Source organism: Lithobates pipiens, unplaced genomic scaffold, assembly GCF_037356315.1.
Source record: "Lithobates pipiens isolate NorthernLeopardFrog02 unplaced genomic scaffold, aLitPip1_a1.2 Scaffold_13, whole genome shotgun sequence".
Classification (NCBI taxonomy): domain Eukaryota; kingdom Metazoa; phylum Chordata; class Amphibia; order Anura; family Ranidae; genus Lithobates; species Lithobates pipiens.
Window position 1 is genome coordinate 504,713,448 of NW_027507718.1, and position 26,721 is coordinate 504,740,168.

The 26,721-nt window shown below is 44.2% G+C and overlaps 1 protein-coding gene across 1 annotated transcript in view; it reads left to right on the top strand.

Moving 5' to 3' along the window:
• The window catches only part of GFRA4 (GDNF family receptor alpha 4), a 667,916-nt gene that overhangs the window by 467,482 nt on the left and 173,713 nt on the right, over positions 1 to 26,721 (top strand). The window contains exon 2 of the mRNA XM_077478032.1: positions 2,764 to 2,841. Within this exon, the coding sequence (XP_077334158.1) occupies positions 2,764 to 2,841 (78 nt within the window). The remainder of the gene's footprint in view (positions 1 to 2,763; positions 2,842 to 26,721) is intronic.

Sequence of the window (26,721 nt, forward strand, 5' to 3'; positions counted from 1 at the left end):
TCTCTAGCATTATGTTATACCGTACTTTGGTGCACCTTAACCACTTCCGGACCGCCGCACGCCGATATACGTCCTAACTTTGAAGAGGGATATCCTTGTGTGTGTATATATATATACAGTGGTGTGAAAAAGTGTTTGCCCCCTTCCTCATTTCCTGCTCCTTTGCATGTTTGTCACACTTAAGTGTTTCGGAACATCAAACCAATTTAAACAATAGTCAAGGACAACACAAGTAAACACAAAATGCAATTTGTAAATGAAGGTGTTTAATATTAAAGGTGAAAAAAAATCCAAACCATCATGGCCCTGTGTGAAAAAGTGATTGCCCCCTAAACCAAATAACTGGTTGGGCCACCCTTAGCAGCAACAACTGCAACCAAGCGTTTGCGATAACGTGCAATGAGGCTTTTACAGCGTCCTGGAGGAATTTTGGCCCACTCATCTTTGCAGAATTGTCCTAATTCAGTTACATTAGAGGGTTTTCGAGCATGAACGGCCTTTTTAAGGTCATACCACAACATCTTAATAGGATTCAGGTCAGGACTTTGGCTAGGCCACTCCAAAGTCTTCATTTTGTTTTTCTTCAGCCATTCGGTGGTGGACTTGCTGGTGTGTTTAGGATCATTGTCCTGCTGCAGAACCCAAGTTCGTTTCAGCTTGAGTACACGAACAGATGGTCGGACATTCTCCTTCAGGATCTCTTGGTAGACAGCAGAATTCATAGTTCCTTTTATCACGGCAAGTCTTCCAGGTCCTGAAGCAGCAAAACAGCCCCAGACCATCACACTACCACCACCATATTTTACTGTTGGTATAATGTTCTTTTTATGAAATGCAGTGTTCCTTCTACGCCAGATATACTTGGACACACACCTTCCAAAGAGTTCCACTTTTGTCTCATCGGTCCACAGAATGTTGTCCCAAAAGTCTTGGGGATCATCAAGATGTGTTGTGGAGAAATTGAGACGAGCTTTGATGTTCTTTTTGCTCAGCAGTGGTTTTCTCCTTGGAACTCTGCCATGCAGGCCATTTTTGCCCAGTCTTTTCCTGATGGTGGAGGCATGAACGCTGACCTTAACTGAGGCAAGTGAGGCCTGCAGTTCCTTGGACGTTGTTGTGGGGTCTTTTGTGACCTCTTGGATGAGTCGTCGCTGCGCTCTTGGGGTAATTTTGGGCGGCCGGCCACTCCTGGGAAGGTTCACCACTGTTCCATGTCTTCGCCATTTGTGGATAATGGCTCTCACTGTGGTTCGCTGGATTCCCAAAGCTTTGGAAATGGCTTTATAACCCTTTCCAGACTGATAGATCTCAATTACTTTCTTTCTCAATTGTTCCTGAATTTCTTTGGGTCTCGGCATGATGTGTAGCTTTTAAGGATCTTCTGGTGGACCTTACTGTGTCAAGCAGCTCCTATTTAAGTGATGCCTTGATTGTGAACAGGTGTGGCAATAATCAGGCCTGGGTGTGGCTATAGAAATTGAACTCAGGTGTGGACAACCACAGTTATAGTATGTTTTAACAAGGGGGGCAATCACTTTTTCACACAGGGCCATGATGGTTTGGATTTTTTTTCACCTTTAATAATAAACACCTTCATTTACAAATTGCATTTTGTGTTTACTTGTGTTGTCCTTGACTATTGTTTAAATTGGTTTGATGTTCCGAAACACTTAAGTGTGACAAACATGCAAAGGAACAGGAAATGAGGAAGGGGGCAAACACTTTTTCACACCACTGTATATATATATATATATATATATATATATATATATATATATTGTTTGGGGGTTCTAAGTAATTTTCGAGCAAAAAATTTACGGATTTTAACTGGTAAGCAACAAATGTACATGATCCTGCGCACAGCTGCCACAGTAAAACCATAGCTCCCAACTGTCCGTGAATATCTAAATTGCTCCTTTTGTAAATTTCATAAGTCATTATAAAGGAATAGTAGTGGTAAAAAAAAAACACTTTGGGGTTTAACGGTTCTTTTTTTTTGTATAATTCTTCTTTAAGGGGGTGTGGCAGGGGTGTGTCCTCTGACTACCTACTTTTGCTGATAGGTGTCCCTCGTTCCCATCTCATAAAATTGGGAGGTATGGTAAAACTGCTATAGAGCGGTCAGCAAGTGATATGTACATTATCCATATCCTTGTACTGTAGGATATATTTTAATGTATATAATTTTGAAACGGAAATACATGCACAGATAATTGTGAGTTTGGAACCACGGGCAACGTTTTGTCAATTTAATTTATATTATTGCTACAAAAATGTATAAAAATTTAATATAAATGAGATTAAACATAAAATGTCTTTGTGTGCTGTAGTAATAACAGTACCCACCGATTGGAAACCCCTCGACTCAATAATTAGGAGGGATGGCTACAACATACTGTTGGCCATTAAGTCTTTGGATTTCAGAATTACTTAATTTAAGTGAGTTAGGTGGACAAAAGAATGTGAAGCTTTTATTTTTAAAAAAAAAATTCTAATGTTTTAATTACAGGAATGCTTTAATACAGTACCCTCCATTGGAAATCCCTTGACTCAATAATTAGGAGGGATGGCTACAACATACTGTTAGCCATATAGTCTTTGAATTTCAGAATTTCTTAATTTAAGTGAGTGGGGTGGACAAAATAATGTGAAGCTTTTAATTTTTTTAAAAAAATTCTAATGTTTTAATTACAGGAATGCTTTAATACATATTAATTTGATTAATAACATATATTTACGTCTGCTTTTTTATTATTATTGCAGCTTCAAGCAGCAGCCAGCGAAGCAACAGGAGGAAAACGACGTCAGAAATCTCTGCGAACAACAGACAAAAGACAAAAGGTTTTGTTTTTTTTCCCCTACATTCATTTTACTAATTGTGTCTTTAAGCTGCAAAGCGTTGCTTTATGCTGTAAGAAAAAAAAAAAAATGCGATTATTTCCAGTGAATAGGGAAATCGATGCCTTGTGTCTGGGAGGCAGGTAGGCTTTTCTGTGGCCACAGACGCGAGGAGATCATTGTGTTTTTCGAATCTTGGTAAAGAATTTGCAAGTAAGAACGCGGTGACAATGTGAATGGAAATTCTAACGACTTATTTCAGCGGTCCTATTATCTCGGCAGTGCATTAGAGTGTAATCTGTGAAACGTGTCAGGCATGGAAGCTTAGGTGCATGCCAATATATATGTTTATCATTTCCCACACTCCAGTCTCTCTCTTCTCCATCTAGATGTCACCGGCACAGTATAGCCCCCATGTCTCGGGGGACATTTATTTTAAAAAAAAAGGGGCCGCGCTATTGTCCCCAGCTAGGTAAACAGGCTAGTTACTTATTTTTGCAAGGCAACCTGCAACTTCTAGATAAGGAGTCGCCTTCTTAAGATAAAGTGCGTACGGCAGTCTCGATGAATACGTGAAATTAAAAGCACATTCAAGCCGGAAAAAACCTTCAATTCATTTAGGAGCAGTTGGCGTTCTTTTAAAGTCTGACTCTGGTTTGGGGAAGATTTTAGCAGTAAATGCAGAATTTTTTTCACCAATATAAATGTTTTCCTTGGCTCTTAAACATTTATTTTTGCTGCTCCTCCTTCTTTAACCACTTGACCACTGGAAGGTTTTACCCCCCGCAGCATTTTTCCGCTATTCAGCGCTGTACAACTTTTACAAGAAATGGCTGCACGCCACGGCTGGTCCTTTAATTAACCACTTCTGCCCCGGGAAGGATTTACCCCCTTCCTTACCAGAGCACTTTTTGCGATTCGGCACTGCGTCGGTGTAACTGACAATTGCACGGTCGTGCGACGTTGCACCCAAACAAAATATGACGTCCTTAAACCAAGTTGCTCTCAAACCAAGGTGCTACTGTATCTCCAAACATGACACAAACAGGAGTCATGATTAGGCACAACATTTGTGTGAAACGCATCAACCATTAACAGCTGTCAGTGTCCTATTTGTGTCATGCTTGGAGATATTTAATCAAAGGACTCAGGACCGGCTGTGGTGTGCAGCCATTTCTTCTCATACTGCATGTTTTACGGAGGTGAGCCAGGGCGGGTAAATCCATTTTCCACTTTCCACGAATTTAACTGGTAATTGTGCGGCCATGCAACACTGTACCCAAAGTAAATTCATATCATTTTTTTTTCACACAAAAAGAGCTTTCTTTTGGTGATATTTGATCACCGCTGGGTCTTTTATTTTTTATTGTATAAATGAAAAATGACCGAAAATTAAAAAAAGAAAACTATATTTTATACATATCCAATAAAATCAAATTTCTTCATAAATTTAGGCTGAAATATACTCTGCTACATGCCACAAGTGCTGGCAGTGGTCCAGGGCTGATCCTGCTAACAGACACTTTTCTATTAGCGACACTAGTACAATTCTGATCATGATCAAGAAAGATACTGATCCGCACAGATTATACTAGCAATTGCAGTGTTCAGCAACTTACAGGAGTTGATTTACTGAAGGCAAATAGACTGGGCACTTTGCAATGTGCAGTGGCTCCAGAGCTTAGTAAATGAAATAAATCTTCATTTTGCAAAGAGCAGAGCCCTCTTTAACGTGGGGCAAAAGAGGAGCTGCCCGGGCCCAATCATTGTTGTAAAGCCCAAAGCAGCTGCCACTTGAGCCTGCGCTGCCCGCAAATAGCATACATACCTTAGTTTGCATTCTTTGATCTGTGATGTTGATCTGATGGGCGGCTGCGATTCCCGGACCCTCCCTCTGTATCTTTGGCCAGCAGCTCTGTGGCTTGTCTGGTGGAGTACACGCAGCTGCCCCAAAACTCTCTTTACTTACGCTATACAGTGGAATAGAGGGGGGGGGGGGTGTCTGTGCCAGGCAGTCACCGGCTTCAGTACACAGGCAAGTAAATGTACTGAAAGCGGTGCCTTCTGGGCACAGACGCCCCTCCCGAGTCCCTCCCGAGTCCCTAGTCCACAGTATACTAGAAGCTGCCGGAGGTGAAGAACGAGGTTCGAGACCCATCTAGCCAGAGCCTCTGTATACAAACACCAGAGGTCTGTGTTTTGATTGGCCAGAGCTGATCAGCTGATATACAGCCATAATCATTGGCTGTATGCTGCTGACAAACTCTTGATGTGTCCAATCACAGTGCAGGTCAGCAGAGAGTGCGCCCAAAAAACAGGATGTACATTGCAGCGTACAGGTAGGTCGTTGTGCTGCCAACCTGCCGTAAATGTACTATGGGCGATCGTCAAGTGGTTAAAAATCCTACAGCATATTATGATCCACTGTCAATAATCCAGCCCAGGAAGTGTTTAGCAAACCCACTCTATATGGCGAAATGTTTGTGGACAAATGACCATCACACCTATAGGAACTTGTAGAATATGTACCTTTCTCTCAAATTAGTTCCTTCACTATTATTCAAATAAAGCATGTTTGCAAATACAGTCCTTTAGTTCTTCGCCCTTCCTTCCATATTTTTTGAGAGGTATCATTCAGGCTCTAGATCAGAGGTCTCCAAACGTTCTAAACAAAGGGCCAGTTCACTGTCCTTCAGGCTTTAGGAGGGCCCGACTGTAACCAGTGAGAGTAGAAAATGCCCCAATAATTGGTCTTAGTTGGAAGAATAGTGCCTCATTGTTTGTATGTGTGGGAGGAATAATGCCCCACCATTGGTGTCTGTTGCAGGAAAAGTGTCCCAAGGGCCAGATAAAGGCAAGCAAAAGGCTGCATCTGGCCCCCAGACCACAGTTTGGAGACCACTGGTCTAGAAAGTTAAAACTTTCCTCTGTTTAATAGATTTTCACCCTAGAAGGATCTCAGAGCTCTGCATATGAGAAATCACATCAAATAAAGCAATATTAACATGCACAATCTAGGAAGCTACAGCTCTGGTAGGTTTGGTTTACAAAAACAGAGAGAGAGTCACGTACATCAAGCCTTCCTATAGCTAGGTGAAGATGGTAGTGAATGAGACAAAAATGGGAAAATATTAGTGGGGAGCAGTGGAAGCTGATCTCAGAAGCAAAGGTCTACAAGGTGACAGAAGAAATGTGAATTCATGGGCTTAGATCCCAAATAACGTAACACCAAGGGATCAAATCCCCCAGCACCCTTGCCCTTTACCCCACTAAGATAAGACACTTACAACCATTAGGTTGGGAAGGGCAAGGCCACAGCTTTATTAAATTCCACCACATAACATGTAAACATATTTAACCAGTGCCAGTCACAGTTGTACTGTGAGCACTTAACCAGACAGCCTACTTCCAATTTTCCATTCAAGGGCATAGCCCATTACAGCAACTTGAACTGCTGGCAAGGTCAAGAAAACCGCAGTAAGCTGTGACATACCATAGGAAAAAGGGGGGCGGGAGGGTGGGCAGCTCTTCCAACGACTCTTCTGAAAAAACCCAGAATTCCCTGGGGCACACAATTTCCTGAGCTCAGGCCCATCCCATCCCACCTGTCCCAACCAATCCTTTCCCTTGTCATGTACCTAGCCATGCACCCATCAGTCAAGGCTCTCTTTCCCTAGGGAGGGGCTCAAGAGGCCTTCATTACACTCATAATGTAACTGTCCTGGGAATGTTCTAAAGATACACTGTTTGCTCAAAGGTTTGTGGATGCTTGCCCTCTCACACCTATATGAACATGTAGGACATCCCATGCCAAAACAATAGGCATTAATAAGGAGTTGCAGCTAAACCATCCTTCACTGTTCTAGGAAGGTTTCCACAAGATTTGGAGTGTGGCTGTGGACATGTGTTTGTCTATTCAGTCAAAAGAACATTTGTAAGATCAGGTACTGTTGTTGGATGAGAAGACCTGAAACGCCATTGCCATTACAATTCATCCCAGAGATGTTCAGTAGGGCTGAGGTCAGGACACTCACGTTCTTCCACACCAAACTCATCAAACCATAAATTTAAAGCGGAGGTCCACCCTAAAGGGGAGCTTCCGCTCATTGGAACCCCCCCCCCCCCCCCTCCGGCGTCACAATTGGCACCTTTCAGGAGGTAGGGGGTGCAGGTACCTGTACAGTACAGGTATCTGCACCCACTTTCGGCGTAGATTCTGCAAAAGCTACGCCCCTTTCCGCAGAATCTACGCCCCTTTCCGAAGGTCCCCCGCTGCCTGCTGATCCCAGAGACAGCGGGGACCATCCTTATTGCGCAGCGCGACTCGCGCATGCGCAGTAGGGAACCGGGAAATGAAGCCGAATAGGCTCCACTTCCTGATTCCCATACCCAAGATGGCGGCGGCAGCACCCGAGAGACGATCGAGAGATCGGCTTCGGGTGCCGACATCGCGGGCGCACTGGGCGGGTAAGTGTCATTATTTTAAAAGTCAGCAGCTGCAGTATTTGTAGCTGCTGGCTTTTAAAAAACAAAAAACGGCGGACTCCCGCTTTAAGGAGCTGGCTTTGTCTACAGGGACACAGTCATACTAGTACTTTGCTACAAGGTTGAAATTGCACAATCATCTATGTTTTTGCGTGCTATAGCATTACTCCAACTGGAAACACCTGGACTAAAACATTTGCAGTGGTGTACTCATACTTTTTCCCATTTAGAATAAAGTATAACACATATATGGAATGAAAAAAAAAAACAGAATGCAGGAAGATGCACCACACAGTATGGTATATCACTACTGACAGTAAATCTAACAATACATAAGCCCAATCAAGAGTCTGACAGGTGTGAATACCTATGTATGCCACAAAAACATGGACACTACCAAGTAAAATATTGCTTGTAGGCAAGTGCAGTCTACATTCTCCACTGCAGGTGGCGCTCAACTGCAGCGGCATTGTAGAGGGAGAGGAAGTCAAGAAGAACATGGCTTCTCTATGATTTCCTGGGTCACTGGGAAAGCTATCCAATTGGATACAGCCACCCCATAAGACTCTGGTGGCCATCTTGTTTCAGTCAGAATCTATTTAAGACCCTGGCTCCCAGGCTTGGTGTGCATTTCGCATGTGGTTAGTGTAGGGACAGGTCATCCATCTGTCTGGGACAGTATTAGTTGTAAAATAAGAGAAAAAACAAGCGTTTATTTCCAGCATAGTGTATAGGGATCGTTTGCGCTGTCCCGGAATCATGCCTGGTGTTGCTTGCTGTTGATAGCTGATGTGGCTGTCCGAGATCCAGTCGCGCTGGTAGCTCAAGAGAGCAGAGCTTGAGGAAGGAACGTGCATGCTCCAAACGTGCGCATCTCCCACTGACTCAGTACCTGGAAGTGACGTTTTTGTGTATTGTGCGTCGCTGATCTCCAGGAGCGCTGGGAACCACCAGTGTGGCCAGAACATGGACAGCCACATCACCTACCAACAACAGGGACAGCGCAGGCAAGCCCTATACACTATACTGGAAATAATCGCTTGTTTGTGATTGCTTCCATAATTATTTTAATCCATTATATGTCCTATTGCTACACTTAGAAGGCACTTCTTTTTGTCTTATTTTATGTTCCAGAGTTTCTTCTAGCTGTAATAGCCGGCGGCTTTCATAAGACAGCATATTCAATATCCTTGACTATTTGTTTATGGACTTGATTTATTGCTCTTTCCAGTGACCCCCTTCCCACCCCTGTTTATATTGCATAGCCTCATCCAGATTGCGCCAAATTATCCCATTGTTTGTTAGCAGTATTAAGCCTCATACACACGATTGGATTTTCCAACGGGAAATGTGTGATGACAGGCTGTTGGCGGAAAATCCGACCGTTTGCACACTCCATCGGACAATTGTTGGATTTCCCGCAGACAAATGTTGGATGGCAGGCTTATAAATTTTCCGCGGACAAATGTCTGTTGTCAGACAAAAATCCAAAGTACAAACACACATGCAGAATGTGCCCAGAGGGTGGCACTAAAGAGCTGAAAAGCTACGTAGTACATCACTACATTCATGTTTGTTGGCCGACAATTCCTTGCCGTTTATATGCAAGACAAGTTTCTGGCCAACGCCGTTCGACTAAAGTCTCATGTTTTGTCTGCGGAAAATCCAATCTTGTGTACAAGGTTTTAGTTGTAGAGAAAGGATTCAGATGATTAGGGGAAGAGCAGGGACACGCTCACCTTCCTGGAAGCCTCCCTGTTTGGGCAGACACTGGCCAGGCCGTATTCCATCCCTCAAGACAGACAATGTCGGTGCATATGAGACCTGCTAATTCACTGTTCACTGCAACTTTATGTGAGTGTGCCCGGTCAGGTTGACCTCCCACCGGGCAGTTGTACTTGTTTGAATTACCATTACAAGACAGTTCTGTTACTGCATCTGGCGTCGCACCACGCTGCACCTCCCTACTCACCGGTCATAAAACTCAATTCGCAAACTGCTAGCGTGTATATTAATTTTGAATTTTTAAAGTAGAACTTCGTCACCCCACCCTGTGTTCCCCCTTTGTCAATTTGTTTTTTGTTTTCCCTACACTTTATCCTGAATTCACATACTCACTCTCCCAGCTGATCCAACACTGCCCTGCTGTGATCCACCGCTTGGCTACCATGCACCAGGCCCCACGCCACCATCTTCCTCTGTGACATTTTTTAAGCTGGGCTCCCTGGTGATGCGGGCCAGGTCTGTCCTCCTCCAGCATGTGGAAGTCTCCTGAGATAAGGTACATGCAAATCCCAGGAGGCTTCAGGAGCCAGGGCACATCATTCTTCCCTAGGTAAAAATGGAGCAAGGGTGGTGAGCTGGATCAAAAAGTGAGGTCAAAAAGGTCAGCTATTTTACCCTGTGGTAGAAGGGGGCGGGGGAAAGAGAAATGCAATGGGCGATTTTTAAAAAAAAATTTTTTGAAGGTCCACTTTAAGAAAAATAGAGCTTACCAATGGGTCAATCAAGAGAAATTAAATAAAGCCTACCAATGAGTTAATTAAGAGAAATGAAATAAAGTATGAGGATTGTGGAGTATATAAAGTAGGATGTGTTGTGTGAGGACACCTGTCTGCCACCGAATACATTAAAGCTGAATTTTTTTAATTTTCTTCCAGTTCTGGCAATGTGCATAAATTTACAGTACAAAAAAGGTTAACACTGATTCATAACGAGATGGGGAGAGTGTGTTGCAGATCTGAGACATCATTGCGTTAGCACTGGCCTGGAAAGGAGACTGTTGGCTGCTTTAAAAAAAGGCTGCAGGGTTGCGGCTACAGCAAGAGGATGGAATATATTTAAAGGGAGAATAAAGATTGTAAATATGTACTGTATATGTGAGTGTGATCAATCCTATGAATTTGTGTTAGTGACTTATAAAGAGGGAATACCTGTAAGTATTAATGTAGAGCTCATCATTTTATGTGTACATGGAAGCAAAGATGCTTGGAAGATCTATGCTTCCTGTCTAGTAGTCCTGCACAATGGTTTTGTCTCACTAATCTTAATTAAAAGCAATAGAATCTTGGTAGTCTCTAATTACATTAAACCCCCACTATGCTTAAGATTAGGAATAAGCTCAAGGTTTGGTTTTTCATTGCAAGCTGAACATCATGTACAATAGCAGTATTACTTCTGCTATTACACATGACAGCTTCCCACTGTCAATGGTTGGTCAGGAGGGCACCTGCCGGCATCCTTAACTATAGCAAGCCACGTGCCCTGAACATGGTGGGGGAGAGCTCCTTGCCAGGGGCTGCCCCTGTAAAGCCCCTTGTCCCCATATTAATGCAAAGACCTCTTCCCCACAACCCTGGCCCATTGTTGTAGGGGTCTGTGGGTGTGGGCCCTACCTGGGAGCCCCCTTTAACAATGAGGGGGAACCAAGTTCCCATCCCTCCATGTGAATATGAGGTTTCTATGGCTGTTAAAGATGTCAAAGTCAATGGTTTCTAAGGATACTGGCAGGTTCCCTCTTGAACTATAGCAAGCCACATGCCCTGAACATGGTGGGGGAGATCGCCTTGCTAGGGGCTTCGCCTGTAAAGCACCTTGTCCCCATATTAATGCAGACAAAGGCCTTTTCCCCACAACCCTGGCCCGAGGGTTGTAGGGATCTGTGGGCAGGGGCCTATCTGGAAACTCCCTTTAGCAATGAGGGGGAACCCAGATTCCATCCCTCCATGTGAGTATGAGGTTTCAATGGTTGTTAAGGATGTCATTGTCAATGGTTGTTAAGGATGCTGGCAGGTGCCCTCCTGAACTATAGCAAGCAACGTGCCCTGAACATGGTGGGGGCAAGCGACTTGCCAGGGGCTTCCCCTGTAAAGCACCTTGCCCCCATGTTGATGAAGACAAAAGCCTTTCCCCCGCAACCCTGGCCCAAGGGTTATAGGGGTCTGCGGGTGGGGGGCCTATCTGGAAGCCCCCTTTAAAAATGAGTGGGAAGCCAGATCCCACCCCTCCATGTGAGTATGAGGTGCATAGTACCCCCACTTATTACTAAAATAAAAGTTGTAACCTAGCATTAAAAAGTTAAATGTTTATAAAAAAAAAATCCCCCAAAAATGTCCCTCAATATAAATTCTCTGTCAATCATGTCATTCAGCGATGCAGATCCATGTCAATCACAATGCCCCATGACCGCCACCCTGTTGAAAGAAAGGAAAATGCTGCTGTCAAAACATGCCCCGTGCTTATTATTGCAGGCGGAGTACAAAAATGACAGCCCTTACGCATTTTGGCTGTTAGCCTTAATCATAGCCATCATCCTACTTCTTTCTGTAGCACCTGGCAGTTTCAACTGTTAGAATACTACCACAGAGCATGCCTAAAACAGGACAGGTGGTCATAGAGTGGTCAGCATAATCAGTACACTACTAGGGATGCATGCTAAAGATAAAAGTTATCAGGTAAGAGGAGGGTATTAGTGCAGGAAATTAACTTTTAACCTTCATTTTCTAGCATTCTAATCTGCCTTTAGTAGCACTGCAGCATTGGTGTAAATTGGCGCTAAACTATACAGTACTGGATATGTGTAATCTTAATGTAGCACCCTCTAGCGTGCTACCAGAATAGTGCAGGCAAATGTATTGGCTCAGGGTAAAATGAGTCTTGAATCTGGGTCATGAGTTTATTGCAGGTCAGACTCATATAGGCAGGTGCCCCTGATTCTAAAAATTAGGAGACATTTCTAGAAGTTAGTGGGCGGAGGCCAGGAGGGTTGATCTGCAAATCTCAGGCAGTGGGCCTGGTACGGAGGCTGAGGGGGCCCTTAAATATGGATATGGAGTCATACTGGCAGGGAAGTCAGGTAGAAGATGGAGTGCTGAGGAGACTTAGAGGGGAACCCCTGCGGGGAGGTACTCTGCCTTAGGCTGGAGCTTGGGCTGGCTTGATAGGATCCTGACAGTAGTGTGGTTTAAAAAGGAATCTGCATCATCAGTACAGTCAGGGACTTACAAGGGGAAAGACTGCCACATAAAGTAAGCCTTTCAGGAAGACAGCATTGAGCTTAAATCTTTCTTGCAGTCAGTAGAACTGGGACCAGTGTCTACTGTGGAGTTGGAGTGTATGCATCTTACAACACTTTCTAATGCCACGTACACACAATCGGAATTCTCGCTATGATGGTTTTTCCGATGGAATTCCTCTCAAACTTGGTTTGCATACACACGGTCACACAGTCACACAAAAGTTTGCTGAACTTTCGACCGTCAAGAACGCGGTGACGTACAACACTACGAGAAGCCAAGAAAATGAAGTTCAATGCTTTCGAGCATGCGTCAAATTGTTTCCGAGCATGAGTAGGAATTTTGCGCATCGGAATTGCTACAGACGATTGGGATTTCCGATTGAAACTTTTTCCGTCTGAAAAATTTAGAACATGCTCTCAATTTTCTGCTGGTGGAAATTCGGCCAGCAAAATTCAGATGGAGCATACACACGGTCACATTTTTCCGATGAAAACGGTCTTTTGCTGGCCGAATTTCCGATCGTGTGTACGCGGCATTAGAGTTCCTAGTCCTTAAGGAGCTTTTGCTTTCTTTTCTTTAGAGACTGTCAGTGTATGGAAGGGAGGACAGTTTAAGGACTTGTACATAGGGAGGAATTTGTCCCTGTTTTTTGTTCTTTGATTTAAGTTGGGCATCCCATATTTCCCTTCGCCCCATCCAAGTTGTTACCCCTAAACATAAAAACCAAGCCAAGGGATGTTTGGATGCAAGCGGAGAATGCGTGTTGCCTGGCTGTGCAGGAGTAGGGGAACCAGTCACTAGTGGCCCCTGTGGGGGTAGTGCTACATTAACATCCACACAAATTTTATGTATGTAATTTTGCCTCAACAGCCTCCCTCATAGGGTCCTCTCCCACGGCTGGGCTCCATAGTAGCTGCGTGGGCTGCTATGGCTATTGTTGCACCATTGGTTGTAGTGTTTACTGGATCAGTATCTCACCTAATGTATGGTGGAAGGGATCCTTTTCCTCCCAGGTTGAATCTGACTGGGTTTTCCAGGCTTGTCCCCGGTTGAAGGCAGAAACTCTCCCTTAAAGGTAATGTCTTTCTGATAGGAATGGGGTTGCATTGGTCTGGCCATAGGCTGGAAGGGACAATGACCTCCCTTTGATGTGCCCCCTAGGGTGGCATCCCAGAGATGCCAGAAAAACACTATGGGTTTGGGACCCCACTGGCACTACATGCATTTCACCTTTTCTTTTCTTGCACTCGGCAGGTCTATTGGCTAGACCGGAGCTATTTTTATAGGTCTGCCTAGCGTATTTATCACAGGCACTTACGCTGTATGTCTTTTTTTTTTCTTTTTTTTATTCACAGAGGTGGAGGGTGCAGGTTTTTTGGGGCCTGCCCTGATGTCGGGTAGAGGATATGTACCCCTTGGGTCACTTTTCTTTCCTCAAACAGGGGTCTCTCTTCAGGAAAGCCCTCACAAAGCACTTGGAGGATCAGCTTCAGCAGGTCTCTAAAGAGCAGGGTCCACCTGGCTTTGTCCTGGTCAGACCAAGAGTACATTTACCCAGTCAGGAGTGTTGAACCCCTTATGGGTTTGGGGCCCCACTGAGTTCCACTGGCACTACATGCATTTCACCTTTGCTTTTCTGCAGGTCTTTTGGCTAGACTGGAGCTATTTTTATAGGTCTGCCTAGCGTATCTATCACAGGCACTTACACATGGTGAGGTTGAAAAAAAAAGACACAAGTCCATCAAGTCCAACCTATGTGTGTGATTATATGTCACTATGTGCACTGTATGTGCAGGTTTTTTGGGGCCTGCCCTGATGTGGTAGAGGATATGTACCTATCCTTTGGGTCACTTTTTTGTCCTCAAACAGGGGTCTCTTCAGGAAAGCCCTCACAAAGTACTTGGAGGATCAACTTCAGAAGGTCTCTAAAGAGCAGGGTCCTAGTGAGACCAAGAGTACAATTCCCCTGTCAGGAGTGTTGAACCCCAGGGTGGATCAGGGATGCAGACCCTTCCTCTTCCTCAGTGATACCCTTGTGCGCTTTTTTTCTGTGCTGCGATTTCATAGTTTACTTTTTTTGTTCACAGGAATTGACAAGCGCTGCACCACGGAACTGGCTCTGAAAAAAAAAAATAGCTCACCTAATGTTTTCGCCTTTTGCCTGGAATTGCTCTATAATCAACAGTGAAGATCAGACATAAGGCATTATTCAGAATATGTAGAAATCTATAAACTGACAGTAAGATAATTAAACTATAAATAAACTGGCATTTAGTAGTATTACTACAATATTTTTTGAGCTAACAGTTTCACCATAAGTGATAGTATAATAGAAATTAAAGCAGCTCTTTCGCTTAAAAAAAAATAAAAAAAATGCTTCTTTGCAAAAGAAGACACTGGTACTTACCTCTACGGTGGGTTACCTCTTCAGCATTGCACACTTCTATGTTTGTTTGGATAATGGCAAAGTTATTAAAAAAAATAAAAACACCTCCAACCAAGATATTAATGCCTGTAGTAGCAAGGAAACAGGTAAGTGTATCACCTTGTTCTTCATCCCCTAGGAAAAATGAACAGTAGTGGGCCCACCTGCCCACATTTTTTTTTCAGCTTTAACCACTTCAGCCCCGGAAGGATTTGCCCCCATTCCTGACCAGACCATTTTTTGCGATACGGCACTGCGTCACTTTAACTGACTATTGCGCGGTCATGCAAAGTTGTACCCAAACAAAATTGATGTCCTTTTTTTTCCACACAAATAGAGTTTTCTTTTGGTGGTATTTGAACACCTCTGTCATTTTTATTTTTTTGCGCTATAAACAGAAAGAGAGTGATAATTTTGAGGAAAAAAAAACAATATTTTTTACTTTATGCTATAATAAATATCCCCCAAAAATATATAAAAAAAACAAATTTCTTCCTCAGTTTAGGTCAATATTTATTCTTCTATATTTGGTTAAAAAAACTGAAATAAGTGTATATTAATTGGTTTGGACAAAAGTCATAGTGTCTACAAAATAGGGGATAATTTTATGGCATTTTTATTATAATTTTTTTTTTTTTTACTAGTAGTGGTGGAGATCTGCGATTTTTATTGGGACTGTGACATTGCGGCAGACAGATCAGACACCTTTGACACTTTTTTGGGACCATTGACATTTATGCAGCGATCAGAGCTAAAAATAGCCACTGATTACTGTATAAATGTCACTAGCAGGGAAGTGGTTAACACAAGGGGGAGATCAAGGAGTTAAATGTGTGTCCTAGGGAGTGATTCTAACTGTGGGGGAATAAGACTGCATGAAGGAGGAGACCGATCACTGTTCATACTTGGTATGAACAACAGATGCGTCTCCTCACCCGTGACAGAAAGGAGATCTGTCGGTTTACTTTGACAGACCTCCGTTGTGTGTCTCTCAGGAGCAATCGCGGGCCCACATCGAACATCGCAGCCACCGGGCACGTGCATCGGCTCCGTCGTCACGCATTCACGCCCCCCTAGTGGTCTTTAAGCGGCCAACGTATACCTACCGCAATTTGTCCAGGGGAGCCAACCCATCGCAGTATAACTGTGGCGGCTGGTCGTCTAGTGGTTAATGTGCATTGACAAGCTTTTTAATGTATTTTTGATTTCAAAAGAAAACACATTAAAGTGGAGCTCCACCCAATTTTAATACAATAGCTTATGATGATTATGTAGATGTACTAATTTAAAAACGGACCCCCTTTTGGGATCGGATCGGGTGACGACGGACACTGCGGCCCGTCGTCATCCGATCTCCCATAGGGGAGAGCAGCGCTGTGACAGGACTGTCCCTGCGCAGTGTGCAGAGACGGACCTGTCATCTCCCTGCTCAGTGGGGATCGACGGAGTGATCCCCGCTGAGCAAACGGATATCCACGGGGCGGATCAGCACTGATCCGCCCCGTGTGAAAGGACCCTAAATCATATAATCTTATAATCTTTGTCATTGTCCCAAAAAAAAAAAGTTGTAGGCAGTGGAACCCCGCTTTAAGCAAAAACTCAAAAACCTGAATTCAGCTTCAGATTTTATTTTTGGAGTGAGGTTTTTCAACGCTTGCAAGTCGCTTTAATTTTATATTGTTCTATCACATAGGGAACCTGTTACCTAAAAAGATCTGAACTATTTTATGTTTAGTAACATTCTGATAAGGAGTTGACTTAAGAAAAAGAACTGCTCTTGTAGCAGAGACAAACTGAAAATTCAGCAAGGTTGGTTTCTTTGAGGAGACCTTATACCAGCCTTCCTCAACCAGAGTTCCTCCAGAGGTTATAAAGAAAAGAGGGCACACCAGCCTTGTGCATTATCCTTTAGTAAATGTATTTGTATAAACAGATTAAAAACTACTCACAACATGTGAAGATAATTTGTTCTGTAAAAAACTCCAAATGGTGGCAGTCAATCAAGGTACGACAGTCTCCAGATGGTGAAGGCGAGGACTTAAGGCTAACATGTTTCGTAGGGATACCTTCTTCCTCAGAACCTTTGAATGCCACCATTTGGAGGCTTTTATAAAACAAATTATCTTCACATGTTGTGAGTAGTTTTTAATCAGTTTTTTTTTTTTTTTCAAATAAATTTACTAAAGGATAATGCACAAGGCTGGTGTGTCCACTTTTCTTTATTCCCGCTCTTGATTGCTAGGATACCACTATATTGGAGGGCAACAAGGCCTGAGGAATTATCATTTGAACATTAGATCACCCAGACATTACGCTTATGCGCAAGAGTATTTGTTTGTTCCTCCAGAGGTTGCCAGGGGTTCCTTGAGCAATGACCAATGGTGGTAGTCAATCAAGGTACGACAGTCTCCAGATGGTGAAGGAGGGGACTTAAGGACCACTGCTGGCTGACATGTTTCGTAGGGATACCTTGTTCCTCAGAGTCTTCGAAACACGTCAGCCAACAGTGGTCATTAAGTCCTCTCCTTCACCATCTGGAGACTGTTGTACCTTGATTGACTGCCACCATTTGGAGGCTTTTACAAAACAAATTATCTTCAAATGTTGTGAGTAGTTTTTAATCAGTTTTTTCAAATAAATTTACAAAAGGATAATGCACAAGGCTGGTGTGTCCACTTTTCTTTATTCCCTCTCTTGATTGCTAGGATACCACTATTCTGGAGGCCAGCGAGGCCTGAGGAATTATCCTTTGAACATTAGATCCACTGGACATTATGCTTATGCGCAAGAGTATTTATTTGTTCCTCCAGAGGTTGCCAGGGGTTCCTTGAGCAATGACCAATTTCTGCCTCTCAGATGAGTAACAACTGACACCATTGATCTTTTTCTCTATCTGTAAAACCGGCCATAGATGGTTGAAATCTTGAACCGACTGAGATTCAAACCATCTATGGGCAGGCTGATTGTATCAAATTCTATTGTTGTATGACTTGGGTACAACTAGCCTGTCAGAGTTTTCATGCGATTATTGCCAGTGGCTAGAACCGCTAGCAATAATCGCTGCATTCTCCCAGCAGGGACAGCCATGCCACAACTGGCCTTTAATCACGTGCAACAACATGGGGTTGTGGTATGGGCTTGCAGGGTTAAAACTGGTGCTGAGAAGGTGACAAATCACCTATCAACTACCTATCAAATACCCTCTGAAAAGTGTTCCACCACGAATCCACATGTGCAAACAAGCCCTGGGGGGGGGGATTCTTCTAAATGATTACAAGTGTAAAGAACATTATTCAAACTAACCACCATGCAAATGTACCATGAGCTGTGTATCTAGTCATTATTAGATAGGGTCCTGAAACTGGAAAGTTATTTCAAGGGTTCCCCCATATTAAAAAAAAAAAAAAACATGAGGAAACGAAACACTTACCAAAGTCGAAAATTAAACTACAGTAAAGAAAGTTAACAAGGCATAGGAAAACCGAAAGAAGGACGTAATGCATGTGGTTGCAGCACGGTTGTGTGGACTTGCTAGCGTAGCACCCTCCTAGTTAGCATATATTATGCTAATATTGACATACACTTGCACTTTTTGTTCAGTATATATTTATTGCTTTCAGTCGGTCACTATAGTTATATATTCAGTCGGTCACTATAGTTATACATTGTGGTAGTGAGGTTTATTTTCTGATATGTCTTATACAGTCATCATCACAGGGCCATTATGTTGGTTTGGGCTCGCGTTCTCCCTGTTTGGCCTACTGGGTTCACTTCTATGAGGTTTTTTTTTAGGCTATTTGCACACAGGTCATGTTAGCATCAAGAAAAAAAAAAAAAATTAAGAAAAAAAAAATGGCATGGGGGTCCCCCTCAAAACCCATACCAGGCCCTTCAGGTCTGGCATGGATATTAAGGGGAACCCCACGGCAAAAAAAAAAATGGAGTGGGGCCCCCCCCTCAAAATCCATACCAGACCCTTATCTGAGTACGCAACCTGGCAGGCCGCAGGAAAAGAGGGGGGGACGAGAGAGTGCCCCCCCTCCTGAACCATACCAGGCCAAATGCCCTCAACATTGGGAGGATGCTTTGGAGCCCACCCCAAAGCACCTTGTCCCCATGTTGATGAGGACAAGGGCCTCATCCCCACAACCCTGGCCGGTGGTTGTGGGGGTCTGCGGGGCAGGGGGCTTATCGAAATCTGGAAGCCCCCTTTAACAAGGGGACCCCCAGATCCCGGCCTCCCCCCTGTGTTTGTACCCCTACCATTTCACCAAAAAAGTGACAAAAGTGTTAAAAATGACAAGAGACAGTTTTTGACAAGTCCTTTATTAAAGTCTTCTTCTTTCATCTTCTGGTCTTCTTCAGGAGGCGGGGGGCGCTCTCTTGTCCCCCCCTCTTTTCCTGCAACTTACCAGGTTGCGTGCTCAGATAAGGGTCTGGTATGGATTTTGAGGGGGACCCCCACGCCTTTTTTTTTTTTTGGCATTGGGGTTCCCCTTAAAATCCATGCCAGACCTGAAGGGCCTGGTATAGATTTTGAGGGGGACCCCCACACCATTTTTTTTGGCGTGGGGTTCCCCTTAAAATCCATACCAGACCTGAAGGGCCTGGCATGCTCTTGGAGGAGAACCCATGCCGTTTTTTTTTTTTTAAATTACAACACGACTTTAAGTCGCCCTCAGGAACCCCGCACCAAAAAAAAAAAAAATGGCATGGGGGTCCCCCTCAAAATCCATACCAGACCCTTATCCGAGCACGCAACCTGGTAAGTTGCAGGAAAAGAGGGGGGTACAAGAGAGCGCCCCCGGGGGCGACTTAAGTCATGTTTTAAGTCACCCCAAGTCGCGCTGTGATTCACACTCAAGTCGTGTCCAAGTTGCCTCCCAAAGTTGTGCTGGAAGTCTTGTTGCTCCGGTGTGAATGGACTGTTAATGATACAGCATGTGCTATTATCAATTGCACCACCTGATTAGAGACAGAGGTTCAAATAGGTTTGAAAATAGGGTGGGCTCATGGCGCAGAGAGTGTGCCCTGATCGAAGGATGGGGGGGGGTCGGTGGGCACGGTGACTACATTTGATGGGCACGGTGACTACATTTGATGGGCACAAGTGGCTGCATTTGACAGGAAAGTGGCTGCATTTGACGGGCAAGTGGCTGCATATGATTGATTGGCACAGGAGGCTGCATATGATGGGCACAGTGGCTGCATTTGATGGGCACAAGTGGCTGCATATGATGTGCACAAGTGGCTGCATATGATGGGCACAGTGGCTGCGTTTGATGGGCACAATGGCTGCATTTGATGGGCACAAGTGGCTGCATTTGATGGGCACAGTGACTGCGTTTGATGGGCACAATGGCTGCATTTGATGGGCACAGTGAGGCTGCAATTGATGGTGGGGGTTCAGTATTTTTCAGTTTGTTTGCACCCCCCCAAAAATTTTGAGCATGAGCCGCCACAGGAAAGATTGCTTTATCCTGCAGAAAAAAACATATAACTGGTTATCACTGTGGGCTAATTGTGCTAGACCCAGTGATTTGATTGTCTAGCGCCCGGCCAACGCCTGATCCCGGCAGCTTGGCAGAGTGACAGATTTTCCTTTGATTGTTGATTTTTACGCAGCAGTGAAGTATCAGGGTCACACATTCACAATTTATCATACGGTATATCAAGTATATTGACTGCCTCTCATAAATCATGTATTCATTACCCATTATTGTGCCGACTCCGGCATGTTAATGAGAGAGGTGAAAGACAGCGGTCGCGACCGGCGGAAATTGCACAAAGTATAAGTATTTAAAGAGGTTCTTCTGAAAAAAGATAAAGTAGATGTAAACCCAATCATTAAAATCTGATATAAGTTTTAACAAGGCAATATAAATGCAAACGTCTTTTTCAAAATGTTTTATTTGTTGCTTTTGCTAAACAAAATAATACCTGGTGCTCCTGCCATGAAGGCACTTCCTGTTATAGGGTGACAACGCTCTGTCTTTTCATCCTAATTGTTCTACTCTGTTGTCACCCTGCTAGAAAAGCAAAGTATCACCAGCACACCTTTGGATTACAAAGAAGATCACTGTTTGCCACCAAACAATGCCACGTTTCGGGGCCACCGATGACTAATTCCACAGGCAGCAGCGACAATCAGCAGTAACAGGCACAAAAGGGTCCATTTCTAAAAATTCCCTGTGGGAAGGCCTCAGCATTTGCACAGCCATTGTGAATATTACCTGTAGTGTGTTTTATTTGTGTAATTCCTTTAACAACTTGCCAACCAGCCGCCGTCATTATACTGCAGCAGGTTGGCACGGCTGCGCGAATCGCCTAAGGTGTACGTCGTCCACTTTAAGAGCTCTAGAGGGCATGCCCAGAGCCGATGCGCAAGGCCGGTGGTAGTGATGTCCGCTGATGTCCGGTCGCCATTTCTGATGAAGAAATTTTTTTTTTTGGATATTTATTATAGCAAAAAGTTAAAAATATTGTGTTTTTTAAAAATGTACCCTATTTTCTTGTTTATAGCGAAAAAAATAAAAACCGCAGAGTTGATAAAATACCAGCAAAAGAAAGCACTATTTGTGGGAAAAAAAGGACATAAATTTAGTTTGTGTACAACGTCGCATGATCGCGCAATTGTCAGTTAACCGCTTCAGCCCCAAAAGATTTTACCCCCTTCCTGATCAGAGCACTTTTTGCGATTCGCCACTGCGTCGCTTTAACTGACAATTGCGCGATCGTGCGACATTACACCAAAACAAAATTGACGTCCTTTTTTCCCACAAATAAAGCTTTCTTTTGCTGGTATTTAATAACCTCTGCGGTTTTTATTGTTTGCGCTATAAACAAAAAAAGAGTGACAATTTTGAAAAATACATTTTTGACTTTTTTCTATAATAAATATACCCCAAAAAGATCGCAGGAGCCCGGCAGTGATCGTGACCGCCAGCCACTCGCATCGGCTCCAGGGTGAGCAGTGGGCCCCTAGTGGCCACAGGGTGAAGCGACGTAACATAACGTAGTTTCGGCCAGCCGTGCCAATCTGCCACAGTACAACTGCGGCGGCTGGTCGGCAAGTGGTTAAAGCGATACATTCATCCTGTGTATTCTTACTTGAATCTTGGTTCTTGGTGTGCTTTTTGTATTTCTTCCAGACTTGTGCAGTAGGTACTCTTTTAGATGGAAGGTGGTCTCTGCTGGGGACGCAACCGTGAGCCAATCGTTTCACTTGTGGTTGTAGCATGGCCCCATACACTTAAATGGGTCGCATTTGGAGGTGGTACCACCTGCCAACTGCATCAGGTGGTATAAATTTCACCGGCCTGGGGTTGCAGTGATGTGTACTAGCATTGGCACTGGCCATGTTAATTAGTGACTAGGCAAGGTAGGTGGGGGGCGAAGAAAATGCACACCTTTTTTTTTTTTACCACTCTTCACCCGCTTGTGCAAATGATGCTTAGTTTGGCATTAAACAACTGTTGCATTTTCCTCTGTGCAGGAGCTTCCTGTAATAAAGACCGGTCACTGCTGCTCTTGCTCCTTCTGCAGGGTGACTGGTCTTGTCTCCGCCCCCTCCTGTAGTTTTTGCCCGCTGAGCCCTTCCCACAGATCTGCACTCTGCACAGGATATGTACAGCATAGTGATGATGTCATTGCTACTTTTAAATGGTAATACACTTTATTGCTAAAAGTATTGGGACGCCTGCCTGTACACGCACATAAACTTTAATAGCATCCCAGTCTTAGAATTCAATATTGAGTTGGCCCACCCTTTGCAGCTATAACAGCTTCAACTCTTCTGGGAAGGCTGTCTGCAACGTATAGGAGTTTGTCTATGGGAATGTTTGACCATTCATCCAGAAGCGCATTTGTGAGGTCAGGCACTGATGTTGGATGAGAAGGCCTGGTTCGCAGTCTCTACTCTTATTCATCCCATAGGTGTTCTATGGGGTTGAGGTCAGGACTCTATGCAGGCCAGTCAAGTTCCTCCATCCCAAACTCACTCATCCATGTCTTTATGGACCTTGCTTTGTGCACTGGTGTGCAGTCATGTTGGAACAGGAAGGGACCATCCCCAAACTGTTCCCAAAAAGTTGGGAGCATGAAATTGTCCAAAATGTCTTGGCAAGCTGAGAGTTAAGAGTTCCCTTCACTGGAGCTAAGGGGCCAAGACTAACCCCTGAGAAACAACCCCCCACCATAATCCCCCCTCTACCAAATTATTTGGACCAGTGCAAAAAGCAAGGTCCATAAAGACATGGATGAGCGAGTTTGGGGTGGAGGAACTTGACTGGCCTGCACAGAGTCCTGACCTCAACCTGATAGAACACCTCTGGGATGAATTAGAGCAGAGACTTTCATCAGTTTTGGAGCTCACAAAGTGGATTTATATCCTTTGTGGCTTTTGAGAAATGTATTTCAATGAAAGTTTTTTTTTTTTCTTTTTTTTTTTTTAACCTGGAGTTCAGTTATTAATTTGTTTTCCTCCAAAAGGATTGTTGTTTCCTGACATTGCAGCAGACCCATATTACCCGAATGGCAAAAAGGAAAAAAAAAGCGAGATTCATTCTGAAAGTCGGCAGCAAACTTTTGCAGACGTGCAATGCACTACATTACCATTCAGCAGCAGGGAGATTGTTCGGGGACTGTGGAGGAATCTATCGATTGACGTTAATTCAAAGGGGTTACATAGTAATCACGCTACACAATAAACAAGGTCCGACGGTGGGAGGGTTAAATGAGATATCTCACAAAGCATACATGGGAAGGCCCCAGGGGAAGGCCGGCATGGACGGAGACACGCGTGGCGACGTTTCATCTCACAATCCTACGATGACACATATTGTAAGTGACACAGACAATCCTATTATACTTTAAACAGACTTCCTTCACACACGCAGCTAATTCATGTCTGCTGGCTGTGATCAATATTGATCCGCCGCTACAGCTGTATTACACAGGAAGCTGGTGGGGCGAGCTCTGGGGAAGATGCCGGCCCTTGATTGGCAGCTCTCATCCTACAGACCTAGAGTACAATCCATTTATATTAATGCAGAACTTGTAATAAACTCAGCGCTAACAAGGTAACACAGACAAGGACTAAAGAATACATTTCATCATCATTTCACAGTAAAAACACAATATTCCCTACATACAATTCCCATTTAATGATTTAATCCTTATCCTCATGAATATGCTCTATTCTCATCACCCCTGCAACTTTGAGATCTTCACATTTCGGTATAAGATAACACCTATCACTTGTATTTTAACCATTTCGGATTTAGGTGTAAACATTTAGGTTTAAGGTAATACCTATCAATTGTTCATTCTAGTCATCAGTGACTATGAGGACCTGGTTCTCCTGCTGGTGGCACTGTGGTTCTAGTATCCACCAGCAGGGGATTGACTCCCTGCGCCCTAAAATACCCTCCCAGCAGCCAGCATAAGGTTGATACTGATTAGGGGGATCTGCTGGCTGCTGGGAGGGTATTTAGGTCCTCCCTTTTTCATGCCTCTTGTTTCAGTGTTGTGCTTTGCTACTGTCAGATGCTGTTGCCATTTATCCTGTTCCTTTTTCTGACATGTGCTCTGTACCCTGTATCCTGCTGCCCTGTAGCTGCTCTCCTTTGTTAAAGAGGAGTTTCCCTTAAAAAAATAAATAATTAAAAGTCACCATCTACAAATACTGCAGCTGCTGACTTTTAATAATTGGACACTTACCCAGGGTCCAGCGATGCGGGGGAACGAAGCCCCGCTCGTCCCCCCTCCTCTCGGCAATGCCAGAATTGCAACTGTGGGCAACTGTGAAGCCACAGCCGGGCACCCACTGCGCATGCGCGAGCGGCGCCACGCGCTGTGATTGGCGGCGCAGTCACCTGGGACCTGTCACGTGTCACAGATGACTGACAGGAGCAAGAGGGCAGAGCTGAGCCCTTCCTGCGCCGAGGGGAACTGATGTCACCAGCCCAGGCACTGAAGGAGGCAGACTACAAGGGACCCCCTAGCAACAGGCATTTAGAGGTGAGTTAAAAAAAATCCAAATTTTTTTTTATCTTTTTTTAGGAATTTTAATCATTTTTTTGTGTGTGGAACACCACTTTAATGACCCGGTTTTGGTTCCCTTCCCATCTGCTTCCTGCACCTCCTGTTTTCCATGCTTTTCTGTATTTGCCATGTTGTATATATTGTATATAGTAATTGCTAGTTATGCCCCGTACACAAGACCGGATTTTCCGTCGGAAAAACTTGGATGGTTTTTCCGACGGAATTCCACTCAAGCTTGGCTTGCATACACACGGTCACACAAAAGTTCTCTGAACTTTCGACCGTCAAGAACGCGGTGACGTACAACACTACGACGACCAGAGAAAATTAAGTTCAATGCTTCCGAGCACGCGTTGAATTTTATTTTCGAGCATGAGTAGGAATTTTGCGTGTTGGAATTTGTACAGACGATCGGAATTTCCAATAGGAACTTTTTCCGACCGAAAAATAGAGAACCTGCTCTCAATCTTTTGCTGGCTGGAATTCTGCCAGCAAAAGTCAGATGAAGCATACACATGGTCAGAATTTCTGAGCAAAAGCTCACATCCGACTTTTGCTGGCAGAATTTCTGATCGGGTGTATGGGGCTTTAGGCTTCTATTTGTTCATTATTAATCAGGTATTCTGGCCAGCTCTGTTGCTGATCCCTGACAATGACACTGTGAACTCATGGCCTATGGCACTGGTGATGGTCCTCTTCCTGAGTGAAGGACACCCAACACTATTCAGGACTGTGTCAATGTGTCAAGTCTATGGGAATGCGAAAACTGCTTAAAGCATGTCAAAGGCAGGTCAGAAGGAGGTCAATCACAGGTCAAATGCACCCATCAATTAATTCTGAATAGTCTCAGAAGGTTCTCAAACTGATGCCATCAATCAACACAAGCCAAACACCCATCAACACTGACCCTTCAACCCTCTTCTTATGGGCCAAGTGCATTATGGCTTCACTATCACCATTGACTTACAGGGGAATGCTGTAGAGCAGGGGTCCCCAACCCCCGGGCAGTGGACCGGTGCTGTTCTGTGGCCTGTTGATGACCGGGCCACACAGCAGATTAGCGCCGACTACTTTATATCACAGTGCCCCCTTTAGACCCCTTTCACATCAGCGGACCAATCGGGTCCACCTGCCTGTTTTTCAGACGGACCCATTCGGACCACCAGTTGTTGCTGTATGGGGTGGGGGGGATATCAGTTGACACCTGCCATCATCCAATTCCGGTTCGCTAAAAAAGGACGAATGGGGATACATTTGCCACCTGACTGGCAGACTGGATCGGACGACAGTTGGATGGAAATGAACATGAAGTTTTTTCTCATCCAACCACTCCATAGATTTACATCAATACAAGGCTGAGGATGTGAGTTGAGGACAGACTCTGTTAATATAACCCCCCCCCCCCCCCACACAGTCCCTGGGGAAATTGGCTGCCGTGAAACCGTTCCCTGGTACCAAAAAGGTTGGGGGCCGCTGCTGTAGAGAAAAGCTGTTTTCTACAACATTTAGGGTTCATGTTGCTCCTAAACTGACGTTTACGGGTCTTTGGGTGTTTGGTGCCTAAGTCCCTGAACTCTCTTCAATTAAAGCCTATGTTTCCATGCTTGCTTTAAGAGGATTTTAGGGGCAGCAACATTTAGAGGCCGTCAAAGCTCCCCTCCTGAATGCAGAAGAATCGTGTTCAAGAGAGGAGCATAAAAAACGCCAAACACGCCTAAACATAATCTAAACGCCCCTAAGCGCTAGGCGCATTTAGCACTTGAGTGCTTATTCATGTCAATAGGCAGAATAAAGTTACAATTCTGGCCAATGAAATAAATAAGCTCAAATGTACCTAAATGCATCTAAAAGCGCTTGAAAAACTTTGGCTTTGGTCATTTTTTCCCCTGATTTTACCTGTCAGGAGAAACA